We start from the raw sequence: 26,933 nt of genomic DNA, 5'->3' as shown, positions 1-26,933 counted from the left end.
GTTCTATTCATATTGAAATTTGCTATTTGTGTATGTAATAGGCAAACCAAATCGTGGTTGTGTTGGTCATCCAACAGAAACAAAACTAAAATGAATTAGTGGATGGATAATCATTCATGGTAAAATTTGATGAACCTTCCAAGTTTAAGGAACATCATCTGAAACAGCAGACTTTTGTCCAAATAGTTGTGTAATAAATATATGAACCTGAGTTGGAGAGAGACTAATTCTGCAACTTTCTTGAAGTTTTCCCACCTGTTGTTCCTTCTTTTAATCCATGGAAAGTGCTTTCCATAAGTTTTTTTTTTTTTCAGTAAGGGTTTTTTCTTTTTTCTATACCAGGTATAGTGCTTCTATTCAAAAAAAATCCTTTACAACTCAATTGTAGTTGCAAGATAGATGTGAGTGAACAGCAAAACACAACTTTGTCATAAGACATGGGTAAGCAACTTCAAAAACTTGTCAAATTCTAATTTTGACAGCACAAATCATGCAGTCAGGAGTCACTCCACAGAGTTGTAGTCTCATTTCAGACTTTCTGATCTGTTTTTGGTAAAGAGTTGACTTGAATGCTGTTCTAATAGCTCTGGGGATATTAAACACTTCTATACAGCCCTTCATCCAAAGATCTCAAAGCACACTGTAGATGTGAGTCGGGAGGTGGGTGAAGAAGAATATCTCTAAAAATTGATCAGAGTAAAATGAAGAGCAGGTTATGTGACTACACACACACAGGCTCGATTCCTACAAGCTGCTCAATGGCTGCATAGAACTTTGCTGGAGACACTGGCCCCCTCAAGAATACAGGGGTTTTCCTGCCTGGAGCGGCTTTAGTATTGAAGCCTATGTAGCGGCAGAGTCAGGAGCAGAACTGATGTCTCAGATAAGCTCTCTGTTCTTACTGCTCGTGTATACATTCCTACACTGTAATGATCTGATCTGGACCTGTACTGAATTCAGCAGTAGTCATTACATTGATTTTTGGTAGGTGTCAGATCAGGCCATTAACTGTTCAGGAAAGTACGGTAGTGCAACAAAGTCGGAGTCTCATTGTCCATTTGCTTGCATCATTGTAACACTACTGATTGCAGGGAAATTATTTCTGACTTCTACAAAGGGAGTTGAGCCCCCTCTTAGTACCCTACTAAGCTCTATGTAACGTTGTTGCATGCTTATCTCGATCCTAGCATGAAACTGACGGTGCCGGTATTCAGCCCAAAGCACTGTTTGTAATAACAAGCTTTATAATATGTAAATCTATTTTCAAAGCCAAAAACAAATCTTTTTTGAATCTTCATGTATTCCTCAGAAAGAAAGAGAGAGAAAGAAAGGGTCTGTCTGTTTATTTTATGCAAATCTTGCTTTCTTTCTCATTCTTGGGCATGAATGACTCTGCTTCAAAATGAGAACAAAAAAGAAATTTCATCCCTCGTCAAAAGAAACGAAAACTTTATTTCTATTGCATAAATAATGGTAAAATTAAAATCTTTATACACATTATATATTTACAGTGGTGTTTGGTTAGAGGAAACAGCCAGTACATATGGCAATCTGTTTTTCTTTATACACTTCTTTATACACTCAGATAACATTGTAATAACATAGAATTTATTTAAGTTGCATGCCAAGTTCATTTATATTAATATTTACATTGGTTTGTACAAAGATTTTTAATTTTTTTTAACCATTATGGTTTTGAATGTGTGGGTGGTGATTGTTCTTAATTAAAATGCCATGTCTTCAGTTAATGAGCAAAAATTACTGATTTTTAAAAACTGAATGAGAAATGGAGCAGAAATAATTACGGATGCAACATTGAGGTATATAAATTAAACTAGTAATGTGGGCTTTCATTTGGCTGAGCCAGTAGGCCTCAATTATTCAATAAAATGAATGTCAGCGTGGCTGATTCTGAGCTCACTCCAGTTTAACTCCATTGACTTCAATGGATTTACTCCTGATTTCTCTCGTGTATGTGAGAGAAGAATCACACCCCATTCGTTTACTGTAGTTGATGGGATTTGTGAGAACAGGAGCCACTGAATGAAGCAGGAACAGTTTGGCATGTCTAGACAAGGATGGCAGGAATGCTAATACTGTGTTTTAGTCTGGAAGAATATGAAAATAGAAGCTCTTGTTTACAGGTAAAATCAAAACAGATGTACAATACGAGGGTCCTGATCTCTTAGGCCCCAATTCTGCAAACATGGGCATGCCTAATTTTGAAATCAGTGGGCTAATCAGTCGTAAAGTGAAGCTCATGCATAATTGTTCGCAGGGTCAGGGATTTAGTCACAGGAGCCATGTGAGGAAGGATTTGCCGTTTCAGACACAGGACTAGCAGATGTGAGTTAATTTTAAGAGGAATGCAGTTTAAAAAGAAAGCAAAGACAGACTTCTCTTTAGGATCCTGTTAATGATCACTCTTGAATAGGACTGGACAGAAAACAACAATACAAGCCCGTGAAAACTTTCAAGGCTTCAAAATCTGGGTTTGTTCTGCATTGGAACTAAACCGAAATGTTCTGAAAGTTTTTGTGAAACAATTGTTGAAACATCTGTTTCAAGATCAAAAAGGTCAGGTTCTGCTCTCATGTCCGCCTTGTAGCTGGAAAAGTTCTTCAAAATCTGTCTCTGTCAAAAATGAACCATTTCAGAATGGCATGTTTTGACAATACTGAATGAGTAGAGCTGGTCAGAAAATTTTCAACAAATAAAAATGTGAAGCTAATAGAATCTCTGGTTGCTGCTGCAGCTTCCTGGAATGACCTTTGGTATTTCAAATCTCTCCTTGGATGGTTCAGAAGAAACTCACCACTCCAACTCTTCCCATTATCCCTTCCCCTACAAAGGGGAATTTTCAGTGTAGCTGACCATAGGGCAGGGAGGGGAAGTCATGCATTCCCAATTCTGTTCAACTGCAAGCAAAGTTGCCATGGATTTTAGCTGAACACTAGGGTTTAACTTGCCCCTCTTCCTTCCAAATGAGAGCGCATTAGAATTTGAAGATTTAAATTGCAAAGTCCATTCAGAGATGCTGAATATTCCCGAGATTTATAGGAAGTATTTCTGGCAGAAATCAGAGTGTTGCCTTTGACCCAGAAAGTTAAAATTCACGTACGTGAATAAAAATCAGTGTTAGTCCTCATGAAAGTGGCAGCCAAAATGGAGATGAAAGTGAATGTTCTATATTAAATTCTTAGAATGAAGCCCATTACTTTCCTAGAAAGTGACAGCTCTGCCACTAGATTTCCTGACATCAGTTAGAGTATAATCTATTATTTCACTAAAATATGGCTGCTATAAGACTTGTTGTTCCTTCATTTAAGCATGAATATATATGAATCAAGACACTTGGTCAGAGTTAAAGCTCTTATGAGATTGAGATGACCAATTTTTTAAAAGACCCGAAACTCAATAATTCATTGTATCTGGTGGTAAAGTAGAGATTCTCATTCTTCTTTCTGTGGATGATCAAAATACCATTTCTCCTGTCACAGACCTACAGCTATATTGGAACTGTTAATTTCTTGCTTCTGAGGGACAACAGTTCTTGACAGCAGTGTGTGTGTGTGTGTGTGTGTGTGTGTGTATACAAGTGCATAAAAGTTGCAGTTGAGTATAAAATCTTGAATGGATAAGGGAGAGAGACTGGCGTAAATCTCCTTGTATTATGCGAGCACTTCAAAATGGAATTTCATCTATAGGATTGGAACTGTGGACAGGGGTCAGTCTGTACTGAGTTCCATCAGGCATTCTTTGAGTTCTTCATAGGAAGCCAGAACACACTTTAAGCACAGAAAGATTCGCTCTCCCTCTAATCTAACACCCATCGACCTAACTGCTGTACAGTCTTTGTTCTGGGCTTTCTGCATTCATTCAGATCAATAACATAGACGAGCGCTCACTAGGATGCTGTGACTGATAATCTTAGGTTGATGACATATTCTTGAAATCATCTAAACCCCTTGGTTAATGTGGAATTTAGGTTGTGCAATTGCATTACCTTTTTTGATAGTCACTAGAATTCAAGGACATGGTGTGGTTTTTACTGGCAAACTCCCTGACCAAGCAGCTTCCTGACCAACCAATTCATAAGTCCTGACATCTAAACATGAGTGTGCGAGTACACACCTAGAATACTCAGTGTGAACTGTCTGTACCCAGTCCCTCAAAATCACAACTTTAACTCTGGCCTCAGCAAGATTAGACTAGGGTTATCTTGTGGGAGGAGTAAGGGGTGGGCTGAGAAGAAAGTGTCCTCTTCCATGTTCTACACTCTTTCCATGTTCTGCCCCTATCTATTCTGCCACCTCGGGTCAGAGGCTCCTGGGGAGATTCTGTGGGGTGCAAAGCTGATTAGGCAGGCTAGGTAGCAGGGCCATGGAGGTAGCATTAGAGACCAGAGCTAATGAATGGGTTCAGACAGAATTCTCAATGCCCAACTCTTGATGGGGGATAAAATCTGTGGTGCTGAACTCTCTGTATTAGCCTAGACGACTTGAGACATTTTCAGTGCGTGTGTTGAGGTGGTGTTTAGAGTTTTCTTTGACCCTGGAAATGTGTAGCTACAGTGAAGTGTAAAGGAAAGTGACACTAGTGGCTAACTTTCATTAGATAACTATTCCAGAGAGTCAATTTTCTAAGATATGGCTGGGCAGAATGCTCATATTTCCTGACTGGTAATTGAATTCCTACCCAAATTTACTGCGACCATTCTCTTGTGGAAAATCTTACTGTAACCTTAACAAGGGTGTGAGTACCAACTTGGTAGCAGACAATTGTTCCCAGTTATGCTGCATGGTAGCATTTTGTACTTCATCTCAGTCCACACAGATACTGGATCTGACTCCAGATTCTCCTTTGGCAGTGGTTAAAGGTGTAAGCTATGTGAAGGTCGATTCTGGTGCTTTTGTAACTTTGCTAGTTGGACGGCGTGAGCCTACCATGTTCAGTTTGCTCAGCTGCTGATTATGTAAATTTGCTACTTCTGATGTTTTTTGACCCACTCGCTTATTCCCTAGCTGCAGCTTTATTCATCCACCACTTCAACTTGAGGCTGCCCAGAGATTCTCTGTTACTATAGGGCAAAAGATTAAAGAAACAGAAAGCTGTCTTGCTTCCTGATCCAAGACTATATACCATAAATAAACCCCTACGAAAGCTTCAAAAGACTTTCAGAGGTGCTGAGTGCCTAGAATTCCAACTAAAGTGACCAGGTGCTCAACATCTTTTGAAAACCAGGATCTACCTTTTTAAATGTAAAGTGTCAGGATGAAAAATATTCCTGAACCAGCCGAAAATTTCATCTTGGATCACGTAAGACCGAGCCAGAATCCTTCTTACATAGATTCTTACCCAGCTCTACACAGGTTTGGCAAGCTGGCACTGTAGCAAACAAACCAACAACCTCATTCAGCTTTTTGGGAGGCTCATATGCTTAGCTGCTCATGAACTTCCAGATTCGGTCCATGTTCACAGTAATATTGGCAAATACCAAATGCCTCTCCAATTATTATCAGATGGGCTTTTTCTTGTTGTTCAGTAGTCGCCTGTTTTTTAAAAAGTTTGTCCTTCCAATAGGAAGCATTAAAATCCATATGATCAATCCCACACGGCAAACTGCAGATGCCTGTAGCTGTCCATTCACAAATGGACATAAGAACCGTCCAATCAGTAGCAAAAATGTAGGGCTTTTCTATACGCAGACTTACACTGGTTTGATCAAACTGATGCAATCCAAATGTGTGGACACACACACTCATTGTCTTAGTTTGGTTTAGCTAAACCAGAATACTACGCTTAAACTGAAATAAGTGTGTCCACTTGGAGGTTTTCCACCAGTTTAAATTAATCTCTTGAATTTCACATAGTTAGACAAACCAGTGCAACCCTCCACCTAGACAAGCCCTTAGATACAAGTGTATTTTCAGAATCTGGGAATGATGCATGAACCAAAAGGCAGGCTAAGTTTATCAGTTCTTGGCTTGAATACCGTTTGACCAACACTAATGAAATTGGGCTGTGTTCTCTTTAACAAACTGTTGCATGTTTCTGTGACACTGTGCATGTCTTGTATAGCCAGGGTTGCCTTAGCGATTGCCTTTTCATACCAAATGGCAATGTGGAGCAGCCCCTGAAATTCCCATGGAACTTGCAGTGTTGCTATGCAAGGTGTGGAATGAGTTACCGATGTGCAAGACATGCCCATGTGCTGTAGTTAATAATATTACTAAACATGCAGTACTGTGTGCCTGTATTTTGGAGGGCGGGATTTATCCCGCTCCTGATGCATGCCAGGCTCCCCTCCCATGCGGGGAATGAGAACAGAGCTTTTTAACTGTGGTCAAGGATCAGTTTTCAAAGTCTAATTCCTATTTATGAATCAAGTGTCACATGGCTTTGGATTTCTTATTCTGAGTAACTGACTAAGAACGGGAACATGTTTTTGAGTCCTTTTATGTAACCTAATAACATTCTAGTAGTAGCAATTTAATATTTATGCTGAACAATATGAAATTACAATCCTGTTTTTTGTGTAAACTAAAACAGTAAACACACACACCTACTGAAATCCATGGGTTGTTTTCAGGGAATGGGGATGATTAAAGTAATTTAGACTTGCCAAACGCTGGTGACTTTCGTTTACTATTACTATACTGATCAACATGCCCTTGTTGATCTGTTAAGGTACCCGGAGCCAAACTTTCTCAGGCAAAACTCGCACTGATGTCAATGGGAGTTTTGTGCCTGAGGGAAGGGTCTTTGGATTTGGCCCCAGTGATCTGATCCAGCTCCCCAAGAAGTGAACTGGGGGGGGCTGGGTCAGACCATAACTTAACGCTTGTCTTTGCTTCAGTTGCTCTCCATGTGGAATGTTGGCTTCTAACTTTCAAAAGGCACCAATATGGTCCATCCACCAGGCAACTAGGAATATTAAGCAAGAAGAGTTAAGCCTCCAGGCAATAACTGCAAATTGTTAATAAACATCACCCAGTGATAAGTAGTGTTGATGCTGTGTTCCAGTGATGCCACTTTCATCGTGCCCCTGAGACGTGAAACGGTCATCCACATTTACAGCATCAAGATCTCAATGCTCATTAGTCGACTAGATCTGCCGGGTCCCTTGCAGAAAGCCTTTAACTCTCTCTCTGGTCCCTAGTGACAAGAAGCATGTGTTTAGAACTCTCCCAGGATTTGGTTTTGTTTTGAAGTCCGTTCCTGTCCCATACCGTACGTAAATCTCTCCTTCTGGGAGAAGGAATGCTTCTCAGAGAATATTCTACCCATTGATCCAGTTTTGGCCACAGTACAACAGAAATGAAGGGTGTGTGTGTGTGCACACGCGCACCATGTCCTGAAACCTAAGCAGAAAAATTCCATGGTTGCTTTGAAAACTAAAGTTGTCTTGCTCAGAAACAGGGAAAAGATGGATCATGAAAAGACTGTGGATTCAGGCTTGGGGGTGGGGGGAAGAGGAATGCAGATCCATGACAGATACTGAACACCTCCATTGTAAATGGCTGAAGTGTCTGTAGATGGAGGAGGCAGAAGAAGAGGAAGGAATGGTTCCATTGTGATCACTTTCTAATCAGCCCAAATAAAAATACGCATGACATGTAACAGACCAACCTGGTAGGCAAACAAAAAGACATGTTAGTTTTCAGGACGGATCAGGGTTTAAGATGCTTGGCTGCATTGTAGGGGGGAGAGAAGGAATGGAGCACTGTGCGTCTCTGCAGTGATTGTGGCTGGCACACCCAAAGTTCCTCTGACAGTCTAGTTGGAGATGAAGCTCTGCCTCCCTTTAAAAAAGTGAAGCATCTGCTCCTTGACCCCACTTTCACAGTGATGCCTTCCACCCCCTTGGGGGCATCTAACGTAGCTGGCAGCACTAGACTCCTGCAGCTCTTATGGCTCTAACCCTACACTCAGGAATCTAAAGAAATACAGCCTATGCCTTCTCTCCTCCCCAGACACACGCTGTTCATTTGACAATAGCAGGTGACTTCCCCCCACCTCGTATCCAGATCATGCGAGGATCGTTCAAAGCTAAATGCAAGGATCGTGCCTCTTTTAAAAAAATAAAAATTCCATATTTGATCCTGGCATCAAGCATGCGTAGTCCTTGTGCTCATCCCAGTACGTGTTGTACCTTTTGTCTACATAACTCCCTGATCTTGTTTGTGCCGTTCATGAAAATCTCTTCCAGGAAAAATGAGTAACTCAGGATCTGAACGGCTGACGTGCCATGTAACATATGGCAGTATTTTCTAGTCTGAGCTCTTCCACTGCTTGTTGCTTTCTGCTTTTCAGTTTTCTCTCCCATGAGCCTACGCACGAGGGGAAAAACTGCCCCTGATAAGACAGAACAGTCGAATGATCCAAAACGAACACCACCAAAAAGTCAAAGGTGTGAGATACTTTATATATATACCTTTTTTTAATAGAAGGTGCCTAGCATAGAGACTTCTGATGCCTCATTTCCATAACAAAGTATGTAATTGGAGCCAGGACTCAAAAAAAATATTGTTTTTATTGGAAGAGTTCTCCTAGGATTTTTGGTGTCTGAGAAGCTTATGCAAGACCAATTTAGAGCAAGGGCAAAAGCGAGTTTGCTGAAAACCAGTGAGTGACCTCTGATGCACAGATGGAGCCAAATGTGATGATCTTTAATTGATAGCGCTGGCTGCAGACTCAGTAGGAAGACTGTGCACAGATTTTTAAAATGCCCATGTGCTAAAGCAAGCTTTTTTTTTTTCCTTCTTTTAAAAGCCCTGATTGAAACAACAAAAAAATAGCAGAGTGCTTCCCCCACAATCTTGTGTCAAAGGTGGGTTTAAAACCAAAAAATAGAAATTGCACAACACTAGCAAATTTTCCTTTTTAAAATTTGAAAATGCTATACAAGGACTTTTTAGCTTCCCTCCAATGCCATAGACTGGAGTACACAGTCATAAAGGAAAACACAGCAAAATAGGTGAAGTAAAACAAACTGTATTTGCTTGTGGCTACACTATGATAGACTTCCTGGGAACATGGGACTCCTGGAAAGCTACTCAAAATAGTCTGTTGGCCCGCTAGGTTAAAAGACAGCCCCACAAAAATAGCTCATAAGGCTGAGCTTCTTCAGAATCACAAAATATAACTCTGGATGAAAGTGAGTCCTCCAAATTACCACCGCTGTTTTGAAGCAATAAACATACAGGAGTCCTGAATTATTGCATTAGGAAACAAAACCATTAAAGCATTAAGACAGCCCTTTTATGTCCCTGCCAAGAGGATGTAGTTGATTCACAAGACGTATTACACTGCTGGCCTCGGGTTCCTTGTCGACTGGTTCTTTATTTGCCCGCCTCTTTCTTTCCCTTTTCAAAGTTGATTGAGGAAAAAGTTCACCCGTTGGCATGTGCATGCATGATTAGTTTGGTTCACAGTGTTACGTTGAAAGGCTATTCCATGCCGCTCCGGAGGATCTGGTTGGCTGCAATCAGCATGACGCTTATAATAAAGGCCATGGCAAATGCACATATAAGGCTCTTCCGTACACAGGTCTGTCTGTTCTGTTTCTGGGAGTGAACTAAAGTGGGAGGAAAAATAGACAAGTATTACAACTGGAAGTATTTAGTCTTTCACCAGTTTTTTTGTATCATAATAAGCACTTAACATCTCTTGCATCTGTAGCCTCTCTGCGTGCAAAAAAAAAAATCCATATCAATTGAATTTTACCCCACCCTTTTCACTGGTCTGACTTTTTTTGAATGGTTAAACCTCTAGTCTATTCCTTTGAGATTCCCCCAGACTCCAGCCAGCCCCAGTTATTTGACTTCTGATTAAGAAGTTACATTTCCAGAAAGATTTCCACCCCTGGATTTCCATACTAGTAATTTAAATTCTCCACTGTGCACTTCAAAGGGAGACTGTCAAGCCACATGTTGCCCAGTCCTGGCACATGCTAAATTCAAAGGGTAAATTCAAGCCCTCTTATTCTCAATACAGACTGATACGCCAGGTATCCTAGCACAACCCCAGATCAGTTTTTCCTTTATAGTCCTTAGAGCAACATTGGAAACTTCACTTGGATTCTATATTGATGACACACGTGTATTATGGTACTCTAGTGCATCTTTCTGTCAATGCAGGATTTGCTCTCTTGCAGTGTATTTTCTAGTGCTTTGTCCAAAAGGCTTGTAAAACAATCAAGTGATCAATTCTCATCGTATTCACCCTGCATGTTCACTAACGTCACCCATTGCTCCTAGTTAAAACTCCTAACCCATTGCTGTCTCCTCTTGGCATTGAAACACTGTTTACAAGTATTAGAAGGGTTTACATTTACTGCTGTTTAATCCATGAACTGATCATCTTTTCAGTCCTTTAAATATAGTTCCATTAATCTTTCCTTATAAATCATTTGTGTTGGTCTTGACTGAAAAGATGTAGCCAAATTGGAAGCAATTCAGAAATGAGGTGCTGGGAACTGAGCAGAGAGTATTCCAGATCAGGGACTTGTCAGACAACTCGCTCTAAATATTGTGCCCAATTGCCATAGTTAAATATGGCGTCATCACTTCCTGGAAGCGCATTCAAAGTTTTCAGTGTACAGGCAAAAGGAGACATATTAAACTTAAAATGACTTGCAGAACAGTGGGCAAACTTTTCTCTAAATATCCTGTAGAAAAACGGGCGTATCGTCTACTTGTCAAAATACAATATTCGAAGTCAGGAGTTATGGTGGCTTTTTGTGTTTAATCTCTACCACTGGCTCACACAGTGACCTTGTACAAGCCAGTTTACCCCTCCAGGTCTCCATCTCCCCATCTTGCAGGGTTATTGTAACGATTTAGTATTTGGCAAGTGCTTAGGGAGCCTCTGCTACAGTACTAAAGTGCTATAGCAACTCAGCGTATCATTAAGTTTGCTGTTGCAGGAAGTATGAAATCTGTATTTGGTTTCATGAGAATGGGTTTTATCTCATGATACTCTGCCCTTCTGGTTCTGATGCCAGCTGGAACCTGAATATCCAAAGGCATGCAGAAAGTGTGTGTAGGGGGAGGGGGAAACTGTTCATAACTGTTGGAAAGCTCCAGATATTCAATTCTGAGTGTTACTGTTTCTTCCTCTTTCGTAAGGTGGTAAGGAAATTTGAATTGTAATGCCCACTCCCATATGAACGTTGGTTGCCCTGCAATAACACTTCAGTACATCCTTACTCCTTCTCAAAAGGTGGTATTTTGATGGAAATGGCTTTCTTTAGCATCCTTTTTTTCCTAGGTCAGAGAAACCAATAGGGGAGTCAAGTAATTTCCATGCAGAGAGAGTGTAAAAATCCCCATTGTGGCAGTTGTATACTGTTTCCTCTTGTGGGGAATTAATAATAATTAATCATAAAAAAAAGAGAAAATCCTGAACTCCAGCCTGTACCTTTTTCCTATTCGATCTTCTCATTGTTACTTTCTTCCCTTTTTTTTTTTTCATCCAATACTGATTCATTATTTTATGCTAGAAGTTACATGGAAATAACTAAGATTTAGAATCAGGCCTAGGATATCTAGTATTCTCTGATATTTTTCCTGTCTGCCTACTTCTCTTCTCTTGGTTCTTGTATTGTGCATCACTGTATTGATCAGTCCCTTGTATTCATTTTTAATAGATTGACATATTGAATTTATATTCTACAAATGAAAAATTATTTCATGCGTCTCACTGATATGATGAGGCATATTTAGGTGGTCAGAAATAAGAAATCCTATGCACCCCAGCACACTCTCTATACTCGGCCAGCTGCATTCTTCTTTAGAAAGGAAGACCATCAACAGGACTGTGTGTTATCTAGAACACTGGCAAATGGAAAAATTGGTTCAGCAATAAGTTTGCAACATGCTTAAAATGCTCCACAGGTTTTATTTGATATGAGTAGCCGGAACTTAGTCTGGTTTTTTGAACTTATTAGGGCACAAACAAACCTTCCATTTCTATCTCCAAAGAATAAATCACTGATTCACTGTGGGCCTAAATTATTCCTGCCAGTCTGTCTTATTCTGCACTGCCTACTGTACACTGTGTTGATGGGGGTGGAAACAGAGGGAGGGAGGAAGAAAGACAGTTTTATGAATCCTGCACAAGTCCCTTCACTAACCGCAAGGGATCTGATCCTGAGAGGTGCTGAGTCAAATGGAGTTGTGTGTGCTCAAACTTTTCATCTGATCAGTGCCAGATTCTGAATTCAGCTGGCAGGAGAAACCTGTCAGTCCCCAGGGCCCTTATGGCAGGCTCCGCTGTGCTAAGGGTGTGAAAAGGAAAGCTGCCACCTTGAACAAAATTGCTCTGAGACAACTCATTACAATATAATCTTCCTGTAGCCCTGATCTGTCTACTCGCAAGAGTTGTGTAATGCAACATAACCCGCTTTGAGCTACAGTTCCTATAGCTGTAATGCAGTCTGGTTAAACAAGGGTTTTGAATGAGGCTGTAGCAGCCACAGAGCTGTCCAATGGCATTCTAGAGGAAGATGGGTTTTTTGGAGGGGAGTGTACCTATATACACCCAAATCAAGTGTCTGGTGGTATTGAGAAAAGTAGACCAATGGAGTGGGCCTAGAGCTTGATTTTTAAAGACAGCCTCATAGGCTTTGTCCTCCCAGAATTCAGCTCTCTTAAGCTGTATTGAAAAATATTTTTCTTGCCTTTATTTCACTGGAAAAGGTCTGAGAAAAGACAACTACCATGAATATCTAGGCGTACTGCACAGGATGCTAGGCAGAGCCAGGATAGATTCAGCTAATATGGGTCATAACTAGCCAAGCTCTAATGCTGGCCCTCCCTGATAAGAGAAGACTGAGGTTTTTGGAATGAGGAAAGTCAGCATTTTACAGCAGAGACCTGGCCGTAGCAGTGTCTAGGCTCTGTACTATCATGGCTGTGGACGGTGTTTTCCTATTTGGAAGGACTGAAAGTAATGAAATCCTTTAAGCATAACACTTGGGTCTTCCTCTAGGTTTGTTAGATTGGAGTTCTCCCAGAGGCTAGCCGCTTTTCTCCTCAAAACAGAGGAGATGAACATGGTGTTAGAGAAGAATACAAACTTAGCCGTGTTTTGGGAGTAAGACCAGCAGTCAGATGTGAGCTTTCTTCTGAAACTGGTCAGGGTCAGGAATCCCTCTGGGATGTGAGAGGCTAAGTAGCAGGCTTACCCAAAGAAGCCAATCTCTGAGACTGAGCTTCATAAAGGCATTCCCAGGAAGTAAGGGTTATCTGCAAGAAGACTGTCCTATCAAAGCAGGCGGAGGGGAGGGTCGCCAAGTGGGAATAGCCCCTGGTGGAGTTCACGGAGTGTGTAGCTTGTTCATGTATGATAACTAGATACAAGGGGCTGGTCCCAGAGAGCAAGCACAGCAAAGGGAATGAGCTATGCAGCAGCACCAATGAACATCTGAATAATGTCGGGTGACCGCTAACGAAAATGTGTGCATGTATAACAGGTGCCAGGCAAAATATGGTCCAGGGTCTATGCTGAACCTCTGAGGAGGAAGAGCTGTTGGAGGAGGTTGCAGGAGCAGAGAGTGGCTGCAGTTTTTCTTCTGTTGGGTTGGGGAAGAGGCCACAAAGGGCTAACATTGACCAAAATAGAGCCGTAGTATCTGAGGGATGCCCTGAGTCAGCAGCCTCTACCATAAAGCTACCATGTCCGATCTGGCCAGTGTTATGGGTAAGCTATTGCTAGAAGTAAAGGATGAGCCTTCTTCAAATGCAGGTGCTATAGGACCTGGTCAGTATCCAGCAAATTCAAATTATGTGCTACAAAATATTTACAGTGAGCATTGTCATAATTCCTGCATGTAGTGAACAACACTAGGAGCGTGGCTATACAAACACTGAGTTTGCAGCAAGTCAGTGTAAATCTTATAGCATGCTAACTTGCTACACACTAATTGTGCATGTGGACCGTGCTGCCATACATTAAAGCCTCGCCGACAGTGAGAGCAATGTGTAGGGCACGTGGAGCTACGTGCCATAGTATAAAACAGGCTGCATTCACAATGCAGCGTGTCGCTGTCCCTGACTCTGAAAGGCTCTGGCAGGGAGAAGCAGTGGGGAGGCTGCAGGATGCTACACCACTAAAAATAGCAGTGAGATGGGGGAGGCACTGCTCGGGCGTGTAGTTGAGCATACCCTAAGTTTTTTGGCATGTTACGCTACTAAGCAGTGCTTCACCACCAATGCTGCTATTTATACCTGTGCGAGTGGGCCGTGCAGCGCACGTCCTCTGTGTACTGCTGTGAGTGTAACCTATCCTAAGAGTTCCACAGTGCACTTTGATCTACTCTTTGCAGTGCACTAAGGAGCTGTTACTGTCCATGTGGACCCTGCTATCACACACTTCATATGCAGCAAGCTAGCGTGGTGTAAATTTACACCCCAGCTTGCCACGCTCTAAATGTTGGTATAGACAAGTCCCAGGTTTCTTTCCCTCTGTCTGGGAATAGAGTTAGGAAAATAACGGGAGGAAGTCAGCTCCTCATTTTCACGCTGTGGGCAAGGAGCAGAGACTTGTGGCATTTCGCTGCAGCTGCTCAATTATATCCTGTTAATTTCAATGTCACATTTGAGGATGAAATATTTGTGTGCAGTGCAGTCATCAGCATATAGACATTCTAGTTTATTTCCTGTGATGTGTTTAAATGTAATATCATGAGCAGTTTGATTTAAGGCACTGCCAGGCAAGAGGCTTTAGTGTAATTGTGAACGGCTCTCCTTTTTTGCTGACTGCTTGTTTCTTTGCCATAAACTATATATACTGATTCCTGGTTCTTGCCTCCATTCCCCTGGCCTGCTCATTAATTCATTTCTTCTGCCCAATGACACTGTTCTTTTATTACAGTGTGTGTCGTTCTGTTGGTTAGGTATTTCTATGGAGCTCTCAGGACTTTATGGTGCCTTGTTATCAGAGTGGAAAATTTGAATGAAAAAGGGGAAAAATGTATGTGTCAATTTGGGTGGGGGCTGATTCCATTTTTTTTTCTCTACCAGAGCAGAGACTTTGTCACTAGATAGGTGGCAATTTTGGTCTCAGATGCAGATTTGGGTTCAAAGTGTCATTCAGTTTACTCTAAATATAGAAGCCAAACATTCCAGGTGTGTAGGGTTGGACAGCTGGATATGCGTATGTAACTTTCACTAGACAGGGACTGAAACACACAATTTAAAGTGTAATCCTGAAAGTCTGTACCCAAACAAGGGAATCTCCGGCCACAAAATAGAGAAAATGATTTGCTAAGGCCTGGCATGGACAGAGTTTTTGAAGCACTAGTTGTATTTGTTTTAGAGGGGTGAATTTTGTTTTAACAGAGGTAGTTATGCTGGTATATCCTTGTGAGGATGCAGTTACCCCAATATAAAAAGTGCCTTATAGCAGCATAGTTTCTTTACAAGAATACACCATAAAGTGCAATGATGGTACAAGAACCTTCTATACTGATGTAAGTGCATACACACTAGGGGGTCATACCAATATAGTGAGTGGTAAAACTTTTGCGTGTAGACTAGCCCTGAGATTCTCTGTGGTAATTATCCCCACTGAGCGTCTGTGTCCGTGGAAAGAGCATGCAGTGTCCTTCTGTTGGGAAGAATGTTTCAATGGTGCTAGTGAGTGTTGTTTTTGAAGAAGGGCTAAACTAGGTGGGGGGAACCCCAAACAAGTCTTACTAAAATCCAGCAGGGCACTCTAACTTGTCTTACCTGCAAAGGTACTGCTTAATTAAGGCATGTCTACTCCATGAAGTCCCACGTTCTTGCTTTGGAGCCAAGCACTAAAGTTTGGCACCTGTGTAATGGGTATAGTTGGGGCAGCAGAGTATGTGCTTAAGTGAACAGCTATGCATGGGGGAAAGATGCACATTGTCTTTGGGCCTGAAAGCACTTTGAAAAGTGCCAGTATCACAGCTAAACTTTTGAAGTATTCAGTTTTTTAACCAAAAAACTGGATAAAAGCTAACATTTTTTCCACCTGACCCATTTTTTTTAATGGGTCCATATGCTTCTGGGTTCTGTATGCCGCCAGCAGCGCCAACATCCCATGAGAAAAAGCTGTTCCTGCTGTACTTTCAGAAGCAGAAAGTACCAACGTGCTGACAGACTGAGCATATGACACTTCCAGCCCAATTTTTAGTAGATCCAGGCTGTTGAGAGAGTTCACCTAAGTATCGGGCCCAGCTCAGTGCTGAACTCGGAACATCCCGAAATTCCCCTGTTGAGTCACATTAGTGGGTTATCAGCAGGTAATGGTGATTTTAAGCGCTTTGCTTTACATCAACTTTCCATTTTTAATCAAGATTTAAATCAGCAAGCAGGAAACCTTGATTTTAAGTAATGGGTGTTAATCTTATTTTGCATTTGTGCTTTTTATTGTTCCTAAAGACAGGTCGATTGTCATTGGTTGGTGTGATTTAGTGGTACTTTTTGCTAACCAGGAGGATGCACTAGATCTATACGCATTTATTCCAATTTCTAAGTGTTGCACATTTATTGAACTTTTGATTTTTTATAATAGAAAATGGTGAATGGATTATCTCATTTAATAACTGCAAGTAAAAAAAAAAAAAAAAGTCAGGCTCCATTTGGCTAGAAATTGGAAATCAATTCAAAGTGCACAAACTGCATTGTTTTAGTAAATGAAACTACCTTAAATATGCTGGCACAAAAGAAGTGTTTTAGTAAATAAATTGCAGGCAATACTTCCTTTATCAAATCAGTGTGATGGTAAAACTAGTGCCCTTCGCAATCAAACTTGTTCTGCATTGAAATTGGTTCCAATCCTGAAGGACATGGTGACATCTAAATCAGGGTATATGGCTGCTATAGTAGCCCAGATGTGTGGTGGTGCGGTAGTATAGACATTTTCCTACAGTGAGAGGAGTGGTTTTTCCAGTCAGTGTAGGGAATCCACCTCTCTGAGAGGCTATAGCGAGGTCGACATTCTTTGTTGTTCTACAGTAGTGGTTAGGTCAACCTACTACGTTGCAGAGGGCAGGAAATTTTTCCAAGTCCTGACTGATAAACTTTGAGCTACAACTGAGGTCCAGTCTATACCTAAAAATTTCTGCTCTTCTAAATTAGTATCCTTTTATTTTCTCTCACTCTGAACTTACTGTGGGGAAACGATCTACACTCAATGAAGCCCAGGAAGGCCAAATCACACTTGGAGTTGCAGCTAGCAAGAGGTGGATAGAAAGCTGGTTGGATCACCTGGCTCAACGACTCTGTCTAGCTGGCAGCAGAGTGCCTCAAGGGTTGGTCCTGGGGCCAGTTTTGTTCAATATTTTCATTAATGATCTGGAGGATGGCGTGGACTGCACCCTCAAAGTTTGCAGATGACGCTAAACTGGGAGGAGAGGTAGATAGGGATAGGATACAGAGGGACCTAGATAAATTAGAGGATTGGGTCAAAAGAAATCGTATGAGGTTCAAGTGCAGAGTCTTGCACTTAGGATGGAAGAATCCCATGCACCACTACAGACTAGGGACCGACTGACTAGGCAGCAGTTCTGCAGAAAAGGACCTGGGGGTTACAGTGGACAAGAAGCTGAATATGAGTAAAATGTGCCTTTGTTGCCAAGAAGGCTAATGGCATTTTGGGATGTAGAAGTAGGGGCATTGTCAGCAGATAGAGGGGAACAATCACATCCCTCCATTCAACATTGGTGAGGCCTCATCTGGAGTACTGTGTCCAGTTTGGGGCCCCACACTACCAGGAGGATGTAGAAAAATTTGGAACACGTCCAGCAGAGGGCAACAAAAATGATTAGGGGACTGGAACACATGACTTTTATGAGGAGAAGCTGAGGGAACTGGGATTGTTTAGTCTGCGGAAGAGAAGACTGAGGGGGGAGTTGATAGCTGCTTTCAACTACCTGAAAGGGGGTTCCAAAGAGGATGGATCTAGATTGTTCTCAGTGGTAGCAGATGACAGAAAGAGGAGTAATGGTCTCAAGTTGCGGTGGGGGAGGTTTAGGTTGGATATTAGGAAAAACTTTTTCACTAGGAGGGTGGTGAACTGGAATGCATCACCTAGGTAGGTGGTAGACTCTCCTTCCTTTGAGGTTTTTAAGGTCAAGCTTGACAAAGCCCTGGCTGGGATGATTTAGTTGGGGATTGGCCCTGCTTTGAGCAGGGGGTTGGACTAGATGACCTCCTGAGGTCCCTTCCAACCCTGATATTTTATGATAAGCATTCTTAAACTCTAAATGAAAGATTAGATTGGATCATTTTTCCTATTGGAATCTTACGTTGGGTAAAGTATAAAAGCAGCTATGAATAAATATTAAAGCCAAAATTGCATGTGACGCCATCTGTCAAGCACTTCAGTTAACATTGCTTGTGGAATCACTGAACTAACTTTTTTTTTAACCCAATTTTGCTAATACAAAGCTAGTCATTCTTAATGTGGTCCAATAAAAAATATCACCTCACCCATCTTGTCTCTTTCAAATCATCCAAAGACTTACTGTAATTAGTTCCAGAATGCTAGATTAAGCCCATGTGTAAGTGCATGTGTCAATCTTTGCAGGATCGGGACCTTTAGATTCCAAACTTTAGTAGATTAGTATAACAAAGCAGAATTTGACTGTCTTTTGTGTTAATGGGTTGGCTTACCTAGGTAACATTCTCTTTTGCAGAGAAAAGAGAACTATGCCAGGTTTCGAGTGCTAGGTGATTTCAGAACGATCAATAGTAATTAACCAGTGTCGGAGAGATGACTCCAGAGCTCAGTTGTAATTCATTGTGCTAGTTCTATTACAAGGATTAAAACTTGCCTCTCACAAGGATATGAGCCAACTAAAGAGATTCCTGTCTCCCTGAGAACTCTCTGGCTCATGCTTTCTCTCATTTTTATACCAACCATTGTGCAGTCCCCAGAAATGCCATCAGTGAGAAGTAGCTACTCTTGAGAGAATCACCATTTCCTCCTTTGTTGACCCCCCCCCCCACTGAGTGATCCTATTTTTCTTTATTAACTTTCCTGTTCCAAAGAGCCTTTTGTCAGAGACTCTCAGAGCACCTTGCAAGGGTTTTCAGCTTGTAATAACCTAACCATTTTTTTTAAGAGGTGGCTCACTTTGGTGAACACCTTTTCAATTCCTTGACATTTTTCACAGATATTGGTTTGGGGGAGGGAGAGATTGTTGGCTTTTGAAAAATCTGACTCTTCTTGGGTTCATGCCAAGGGACTGAAACTGTTCCCAATGGAGCATGAAAACTCGTATCAATTCATGCATGGGCTCACACTCATGGATGTTGAAAAAGCTGGAGTTAGCATGAAGAGCAGGTTGAGGTGGTGCTCCTAAAGCCAGATGGGGCAGCATATGAAACGGTGAGCTGGAAGGCAAGAGGTTCTAATGCTAGGCATTCACTCCTCCCTAAATGTAAGAAAATGGTTTTGTTCCACAGCTCTAGTAAAGGAAGACTATTTGGGGAGGGGTTGTGGTGGTTGATTAGTATGCTTTAAACAAATCTACTAACAAAGTACAGAGCCATTCTTCCTCCCCTCAGTCAATTTGTTGACTTCAAATCTGGGCTAAGTTTTTAAATGTAGGTTTGTTACTGTGTTATAAGTGATGAAAAGGGAAGAGAGTGTAGGGGAAACTGGTGGGGAAGACTTACCTTGCTTGTGGAAGGATACCAAGAAATTGACCCCAAAATGGTTCTCGATTCTGGTACTGAGCCTGACAAATTTTGTCACAAGATCTCTTTTATATGAAGATGGGGGTTAGTCATATAGAGCACGCATTCTCAAACAGGGGGTCTTGACCCCTCCGGGAGTTGCGAGATTATTACGGCAGGTGGAGGGGGGCGGTCACGAGCTGTCAACCTCCACCCCAAACCCTGCTTTGCCTCTTACATTTTACACTGGTATTAAACACTTTTAAATATGAAAAAAAATTATAAGGGGGCTCACACTCGGCAAGCCTCTGTGTGAAAGGGGCCACCGTACAAAAGTTTGAGAACCACTGATATAAAGGATCCCTAAGCATTTATATTCCCTTTAAGTGATACTATGAGGTAGTAATAACATCTAGTTAGTAGATGACCTTTTCAATCCTTGTAAATGTACTGGAAACCATACAAGGTATCAGTTCGATACTTAAAACACTTCAGCCCCCATCCCCAATTTTCATGGATACAGAGTAAAGAAGATTAAGGCTCAAATTCTGAGGTCCATAGTCAGTTTTCACCATGCTTTTAAGCAGACCAGTACTGACTGATAAGTCGGGTCAATTCCCATTAAAACCTTAGAGGACCTCAGGATCCAGCTAGAGTTTCATAACAAAGAAAAGCTTAGAGACACAAGGCATAACTTTTCACCACCTTCAAACTCTGGTTGGCAGTTGCCAGAGTTTTCATTCAAACTCTCCTCTTCATTGATGATGATGTTTTCAATGTCCTTCATTGTTAAATGATCCTGGAATGCATGATACAGAATATGTTTGAGCTCTTCCAGCGTTATCCTTTGCATGTCAAACTATGGGAATAGGAGAAAGCATTTCAGTTAGTTTGCGGAACTGGTAACGAACCATAAATGCTTTAGGGACCCTCTCGCCGTATCCCAATTTGCTGCACACTCGTTGTGGAAGAAAAGGCCCCGGAGGTTGTTTTGCAAATTCTTTTCCAGACTTCCAAGGAATGTACTAGAAATGGTGGATATCCATCACTTCCCCTATTATGTCTGTATTGCCTACCGGCCTTTACAGGCATGCATACACCCAAGAAGCCAAACCCAGGATGGGCTCTGAGAAAACAGCCATACCCATGCCACAACCCAGCCTAGCTCATTTTTAGTAGGATCTTTATACATTGGGCTGCCTAACAGCTTTTTGCAGTACAGCAGCAAAAACCCCTAACCCCTCCCTCTTAGCATAATACAGGGAGCTGACCTGTTCATCTTCAAGTATTCATGAGCATATGTCACAGGCAAGGCAGGTAGGTGCTGCTCCCACACAATGTCAGTGCCCAGCCTGAAACTGTCACTGCTGCAAAAATATGTTGCTCATTGGAACACAGGCTCCCGCCCTCTCCAGAGGATACATCTTTGCTTTTGGGTATCTGGCTGGGAATTTTATGTACAATTGCACAGACATATATATATGTGTGTGTGTGTGTGTATATATATATGTATGTATGTATGTATGTATATGTATGTATGTATGTATATAAAAAATTAAATAAGAATGTATTCTCTTTTTTTATCGTATATAAATAGAGAACTCATTGCTTGATTTATTTAACAAAAACCCTAGACATTTACATGCAACCTCTGTAGTCTTCTCAACCCTTCAAAAGAAATGCCCACCTCCTGAAATGAAAAAGGAATCCAAATTACACCTCTGGCCTAATGTGGTGATTGAGAAAAATAAATTACCACTTTTGTCTGCCTCTTCTATTAAATACATACTGACAGCAAGTAATTAGATTTCTTATCCAACAATTTCATAAACCATAGGAGCAAAAGAGAATCCTCTCCCCAAAGCAATTAGATAAGCTTATCTATTCTTAGTTAACAGGAAAACAAAGAAAGAAGTTTAGCATGGAAAACAGCTAAGGCCCTCTTCCCTGACCACCTTCTCCTTCACTGATGAAAAATCATTTTGCCTATGTGGGGAAAATAAGCTTTCAGAAGCTGTTCTTGATGCCTTTTTAAAATATTTTTGCATATAAATAAATACAGACTCATTGATCTCTTAAAATTCTAATTTAGTTCTTTTTCCTGTGACCTGTAAATCTGATGCCAACAATGTTATCGCACAGAGAGCAGGAGACAGCATGGGAAATGGTGAACACTGCAAACTCCTCATGTAGCTCCAAACAGACCCCATCTACTGGGGTTGGTGGTTTTTCTGCTGGATTTGGGACACAGCTGACCTACTAAAAATATCACCAAAAGCACACTCGCCACCAGCAAGCTATAGTCTTTGCTTGCGCTAGCGCGCACACACACACACTGGGTATAGCGGCAAATTGCCCACTCATTGTATTGTAAGCACAGAAATCTATATAATCCTCTTCTGATTGCTTTCAGAACTGGTATGAATAGGAAAAATGTTTCTCCTGGCAACTAGAGCTCTGTAAACATAGACTAACAGATACTTGGTTACCTCACAGGGGTATCGGAAGCATTAATTACTTGATGTTTTATACGCTGCTTTGCATTTTCAAAGCATGTTACAGAGCCAAGTGTCGTTTGATCATTTTTACCCCCTTCTGAGGCAGTGTTTTCAGGCTGGCACAGTGCTAAGGTGAATAGAGTTGCTCTGGATTTACACCAGATTTACTTCTTGTATCTCTTGTGCAAAATATGGGCCAAACTGACTTTTGGTAAAGTGCAGGGGGTTGTCGTGGTTCTGCGAAACACCCAGAGCCCAACTGTCTCTCCCACTGAGAGTATGCTTTCTCACCCGCCCTGTAGTTTTGCTTTCCTCTTTGGCCCTTTTGGTGTGGATCAGACTCGCATTAGGGGTCACAGTTGAGTTAACTCTGCAGTGAAGCCATGGCCTTATTGGCCAAAGGGGGTGTGGTGGTTTGTCAGCTGATGCTATAATTGTGCTTGTTTTATCTTTGTCTCAAAGGGAGATCTCTGAAGCCAGTGTGAGCTTTTGCACAGGAGTTCATAGCTCCACCCTATAGAGATTTTTTTTTCCTTCTACCGTCTGCCCCATAGCTAGCTTTACCAGTAATCAGGGGTGCCTGCAAATGCTAGAAAGCACAGCCTGTGTCTTTCTGGCAGATGTATTTAGAAGCACAGATCATGGTCTCTGTGCTCTATAAGCTAACTCGCATAGTATATTTGAAAGTGCCCCAACATATGCATGGAAATACCATCTTCTTGGGCATCCACCAATCACTGGAGTTCTGACTCCTCAGGCATTTCTGTAACTACTAGCAGATTGTGCTTTTGATATTCCTGTGTGGTTTTTTTTACAAGGAGTGCGTTGTCCCTCTGCCTCTTGGGACATTCTAGGGAGAGGGGATCTGGATGGGCTCGTTCCAGGGATAGTGCGTGTCAACTTCATGGGCAGCAGGTATCAAAAGTAGTAATGGGACTCCCCTCACTCCATCACAGAAATACTGAAACATAGGACTAGCCCCAGTGGATCTGACCTCTGGTCCATCTAGCCCAGTATCCCATCCCAGACAGCATCAGCTGCTTTGGAGGAAGGTGCAGGAAACCGCCCAGCAGGCAGATAAGTACATTTGGATAGCAACACACTTCAGCTACAGTATGGTTGTATCTCACGTCAATGGGCAATTGGCGACGGGACTTTCTTGAGGTTCTTTGGAAGAAATCCTTGGTGGAAGGATTCTGCAATGGCTCTTGGTGACAAAATACAAAAGTATTCCTCAGCAGCAGAACTGCTGCCTTAAGATCATCTGGCACCGGTGCACGCTCTCCTATGAGCCCCCTGCAAAGAGCAGCACCACTGCCCCTTGTCAGACCCATTTTGTTCCCTAAGGTTGAGCCAGCAGCTGATTGGTCACGTCCAACTTATTTTCACTAAGACATGGATCCACTGACTGTGTGTCGAACAGTAGAAGGGGTTTATAATTTGATGCAGATGTATCCTGTCTTGTGTCACACACTTTACCTAGATTACTCTTCAGGCTGGGGGGGCCCATGCAGCACTTGCTCACTCCATCTGTGAGCCTGTGTGCTGAGTTCTTCTTCACGGATGTTGCTCTTCCCAAGAAGGGGCAGAGGATAAAGAAGAAAGGACTTGGCACCAATCCCTGACTGCCCCACCTTTAGCAATCGTCCATCTGTAATAAGGACGGCACTTGGTAATAGTGTTTTTTGTGGGATCATACCTGCGGTTTGTGAAGTGTTTTTGTCATCTTTGGGGATGAAAACCGTTAGAGCTATGAACAGCACCTAGAAACTCAGCAGCCTGAAATAATTCCCAGTTTGAACCCACACCTTCTGGCCCAGTCAGAGTGTTAATCAGAAATGTCCTTTTGCCATTAATGTGTGTTAATAACACAATCATTAGTTTTGGTGAAAAGATCAGTGGTGGAAACTGATTTTATGAGCCTATTTTTCATTTTCAGGCTGTAAATTAAGGTAATTAACCACAGAGATGGTAACTTTCCTGAAATAAGCACAAAAGAATAAATTGCATTCAGTGAATTTTTAAAAAGTGTTGAATTCTCCAAGTGAATCCCAAACTATAAAACCCTGGCTGTTGCTAAAGAACAAGGTGGAAGAGAATTTATAGACAGGAAAGAGCCCTATCAATGAAGGGAATCCATAAAAGAATCTCCCAGTATTATGCTGTAGAAGACAAGTGAGTCAGCTTGATTAAACTCTGTTTATATCACTCCATTTTCTTCACAAATGAATGTACAGAACTTTATCAGAACTCTGACTTCTGCCTCTTGGGGATGTATGAAAGAGATGATTATGATTCCAAGGCAGGGTGATACTTCATTAAGCTCAGCTCCTGTGTTGATTTCCAGGGACAGCACTTCCCTCACCTTCTCCCTTTAGCATGCCTCAGTATTTACCTGCTACCAGGACAAAAATCCTGGTAAAGAACTGTTTGTTGGTTAAAGAAACTCACATCTGCGTGCTCAAAGCCAGAATTAGTTAGAACTCTTTCTTAAAGTATGCACTTAGATCATGGCTAAGGGACTTAGCAAGCTCACCATTATCTATGGTATATGAAAAATCTTGCCATTAACATGTTACATTTCAGTTCAGGTTAAGTCTAAGGGCCTGTATATTCAGGCGGTCAGACAAGGGAAAAGAGTTTAAGGTTCTAAGAGCCCATTAGATCATCTTATCTATTCCCCCTGCAGATTAAAAAAAGAAATGTTCCTCTCAGCCATGAAGTGGAGATTTGAATTTGCCCCAAACATATGGCTGTTCAGTGCCAGGGTTCTGGCTTGGCCTTTCATGGAGGGTGGAGCTAGAGTCAAATTGCCTAGCGATAAGGGGTGCTAGGAACCAGAAGTTTTGTAGTGTAACTCTAACCTGTAATTGCAGGGGAAGTTGTGCTAAATGCTGCACAGCAGCACATTGACAGTACCAAAATTGAGCAGGTGAGAGCTTCTGCTTATCAAGACTACGCTGGGCTGTGCATGGGCTCAAGGCTCTGGTTGCATGGATCTACCTGTAGGATCAGGTCCATGCTGATTCTCCTTTTTATATAAAAAGGAGAGAGCACCACCACTAGAAATGGAGATGACTATTTGGCCTTGGGGATTTTACACCTATCTGACAGCTTTCTATTAGACTTAGTACATTCCTGTGCTGATGCAATTCTTGTGGTAGGTTTTAACACACTCTGGCACTCTGACAACCTTCTGGCACTTCTAATGTGTCCAACCCAGATATAAAATAATCACAGCTGTAAAAAAGGGCATGATTTCATCTGCTATATAGCATGTAGGCTCAGCTTCGGGGGAGAGAACTTAAAGTTTTTATAACTGAACTGTAGCCACCAACTTGCATGAGCTATGGGAAAAAAACCTCTTCAGTAGATGAAAGAAAAGGAGGACTTGTGGCACCTTAGACTAAAATTTTATTTGAGCATTGTGAGCTACAGCTCACTTCATCGGATGCATTCAGTGGAAAATACAGTGGAGAGATTTATATACGTAGAGAACATGAAATAATGGGTGTTGCCGTACACACTGTAAGGAGAGTGATCACTTAAGATGAGCTATTACCAGCAGGAGAGCAGGGGGGGAAACCTTTTTGTAGGAGAGACTGCTGAATTGGAATTAATTTGCAAACTGAACACAATTAACTTAGGCTTGAATAGAGACTGGAAGTGGATGGGTCATTACACAAAGTAAAACCATTTTCCCCATGTTTATTCTTCCCCTGTTCCTCAGAGGTTCTTGTCAACTGCTGGAAATGGCCCACCTTGACTATCACTAAAAAAGGTTTTCTTCCCCCCCCCCCCCCCCACTCGCTCTGTTAGTTGCTAAGGTGCCACAAGTACTCCTTTTTCTTTTTGCAAATACAGACTAACACAGCTGCTACTCTGAAACCTTTCAGTAGATGAGTGAGCCTCCTGTGTCTTAGCAATTAGAGCAAGGTTAAAAGCTTGTCAACAGGAACCGGCTCTAGGCACCAGCAAAGCAAGCACGTGCTTGGGGCGGCACTTTTTTTTTTCTCCTTGGGCCGGCCCTGTTTGTCAACAGATGTATGGAGTTTCAGGAAGTGTTGGAATCAGTCCTGCTATCGCTTTAGAAATCATGCTGTATAATGGTAAACCTGTAGACAAGCATTTAGGCAAGGCATGCTTTGAACAGAGACCAAAATGATCCCTGGTGTGTAACTCCATTGACTGGGCTAAATTAGACTCCCTATTCTCCCAGATAACTAACTCTGACTATAAATTTTTGGGTAAAAATGGGACCCAAATATGTATGGAAAGAGCTATGTGCAGCATATAGTTGGAAACTCATTTCAATTATTTACTCCATAAACTGCTCTCAAATTTTTATACTTTGCATCCAACAATGCATTCTATTTGGCTACTGACTGCAGTATATTACAGTTTCATTTCCCTGATCAGCTCACGTTTCTTAAAACACCACTCAAAGGCAAAGAATGGCCATTTTAACATATGCTACACTTATGATGCTTTTGTAGAAAGGAGACGAAACATGGTTGCTCCCATTTTATGGGTCCTTATTTAATAAAAGCGCATATGCCCGCTGTGGTCAATGCAGTGATCCAGTTAGATGTGGGTGTATCACCCCGGAAGTGATTGTCCACTTCACAGCGTCTTAACAAACCAGTGTGGAAAATGTATTTGGGCAGGGGAAAAAACCCTGACATAAGTAGATCTCAGGCTTTGTTTAGACTTTGACTTGCATTGACTGGCTTTTGCATCAGGAACACTCATTATGCCTTGTATCTGCTTTCACATC

General features: G+C 41.7%; 1 protein-coding gene and 1 long non-coding RNA gene across 4 annotated transcripts in view; one reads left to right on the top strand and one right to left on the bottom strand.

The window, feature by feature from the left end:
* Positions 1–26,933, top strand: part of LOC122456989 — a 77,230-nt gene that overhangs the window by 46,818 nt on the left and 3,479 nt on the right. The gene's annotated exons all lie outside the window — the stretch shown is intronic.
* CALN1 (calneuron 1) overlaps positions 1,767–26,933 on the bottom strand; it is a 193,076-nt gene continuing 167,909 nt past the window's right edge. For all 3 annotated transcript variants that reach the window (XM_043499433.1, XM_038376153.2, XM_038376152.2), the window contains 2 exons: positions 20,364–20,517; positions 1,767–9,580 (listed from right to left, as the gene is read on the bottom strand). In XM_043499433.1, coding sequence (XP_043355368.1) covers positions 9,453–9,580; positions 20,364–20,517 — 282 coding nt within the window. In that variant the 3' untranslated portion in view covers positions 1,767–9,452. The remainder of the gene's footprint in view (positions 9,581–20,363; positions 20,518–26,933) is intronic.

Source organism: Dermochelys coriacea, chromosome 17, assembly GCF_009764565.3.
Source record: "Dermochelys coriacea isolate rDerCor1 chromosome 17, rDerCor1.pri.v4, whole genome shotgun sequence".
NCBI classification, from domain to species: Eukaryota; Metazoa; Chordata; order Testudines; family Dermochelyidae; genus Dermochelys; species Dermochelys coriacea.
This window is presented reverse-complemented; position numbering and strand designations above follow the sequence as displayed.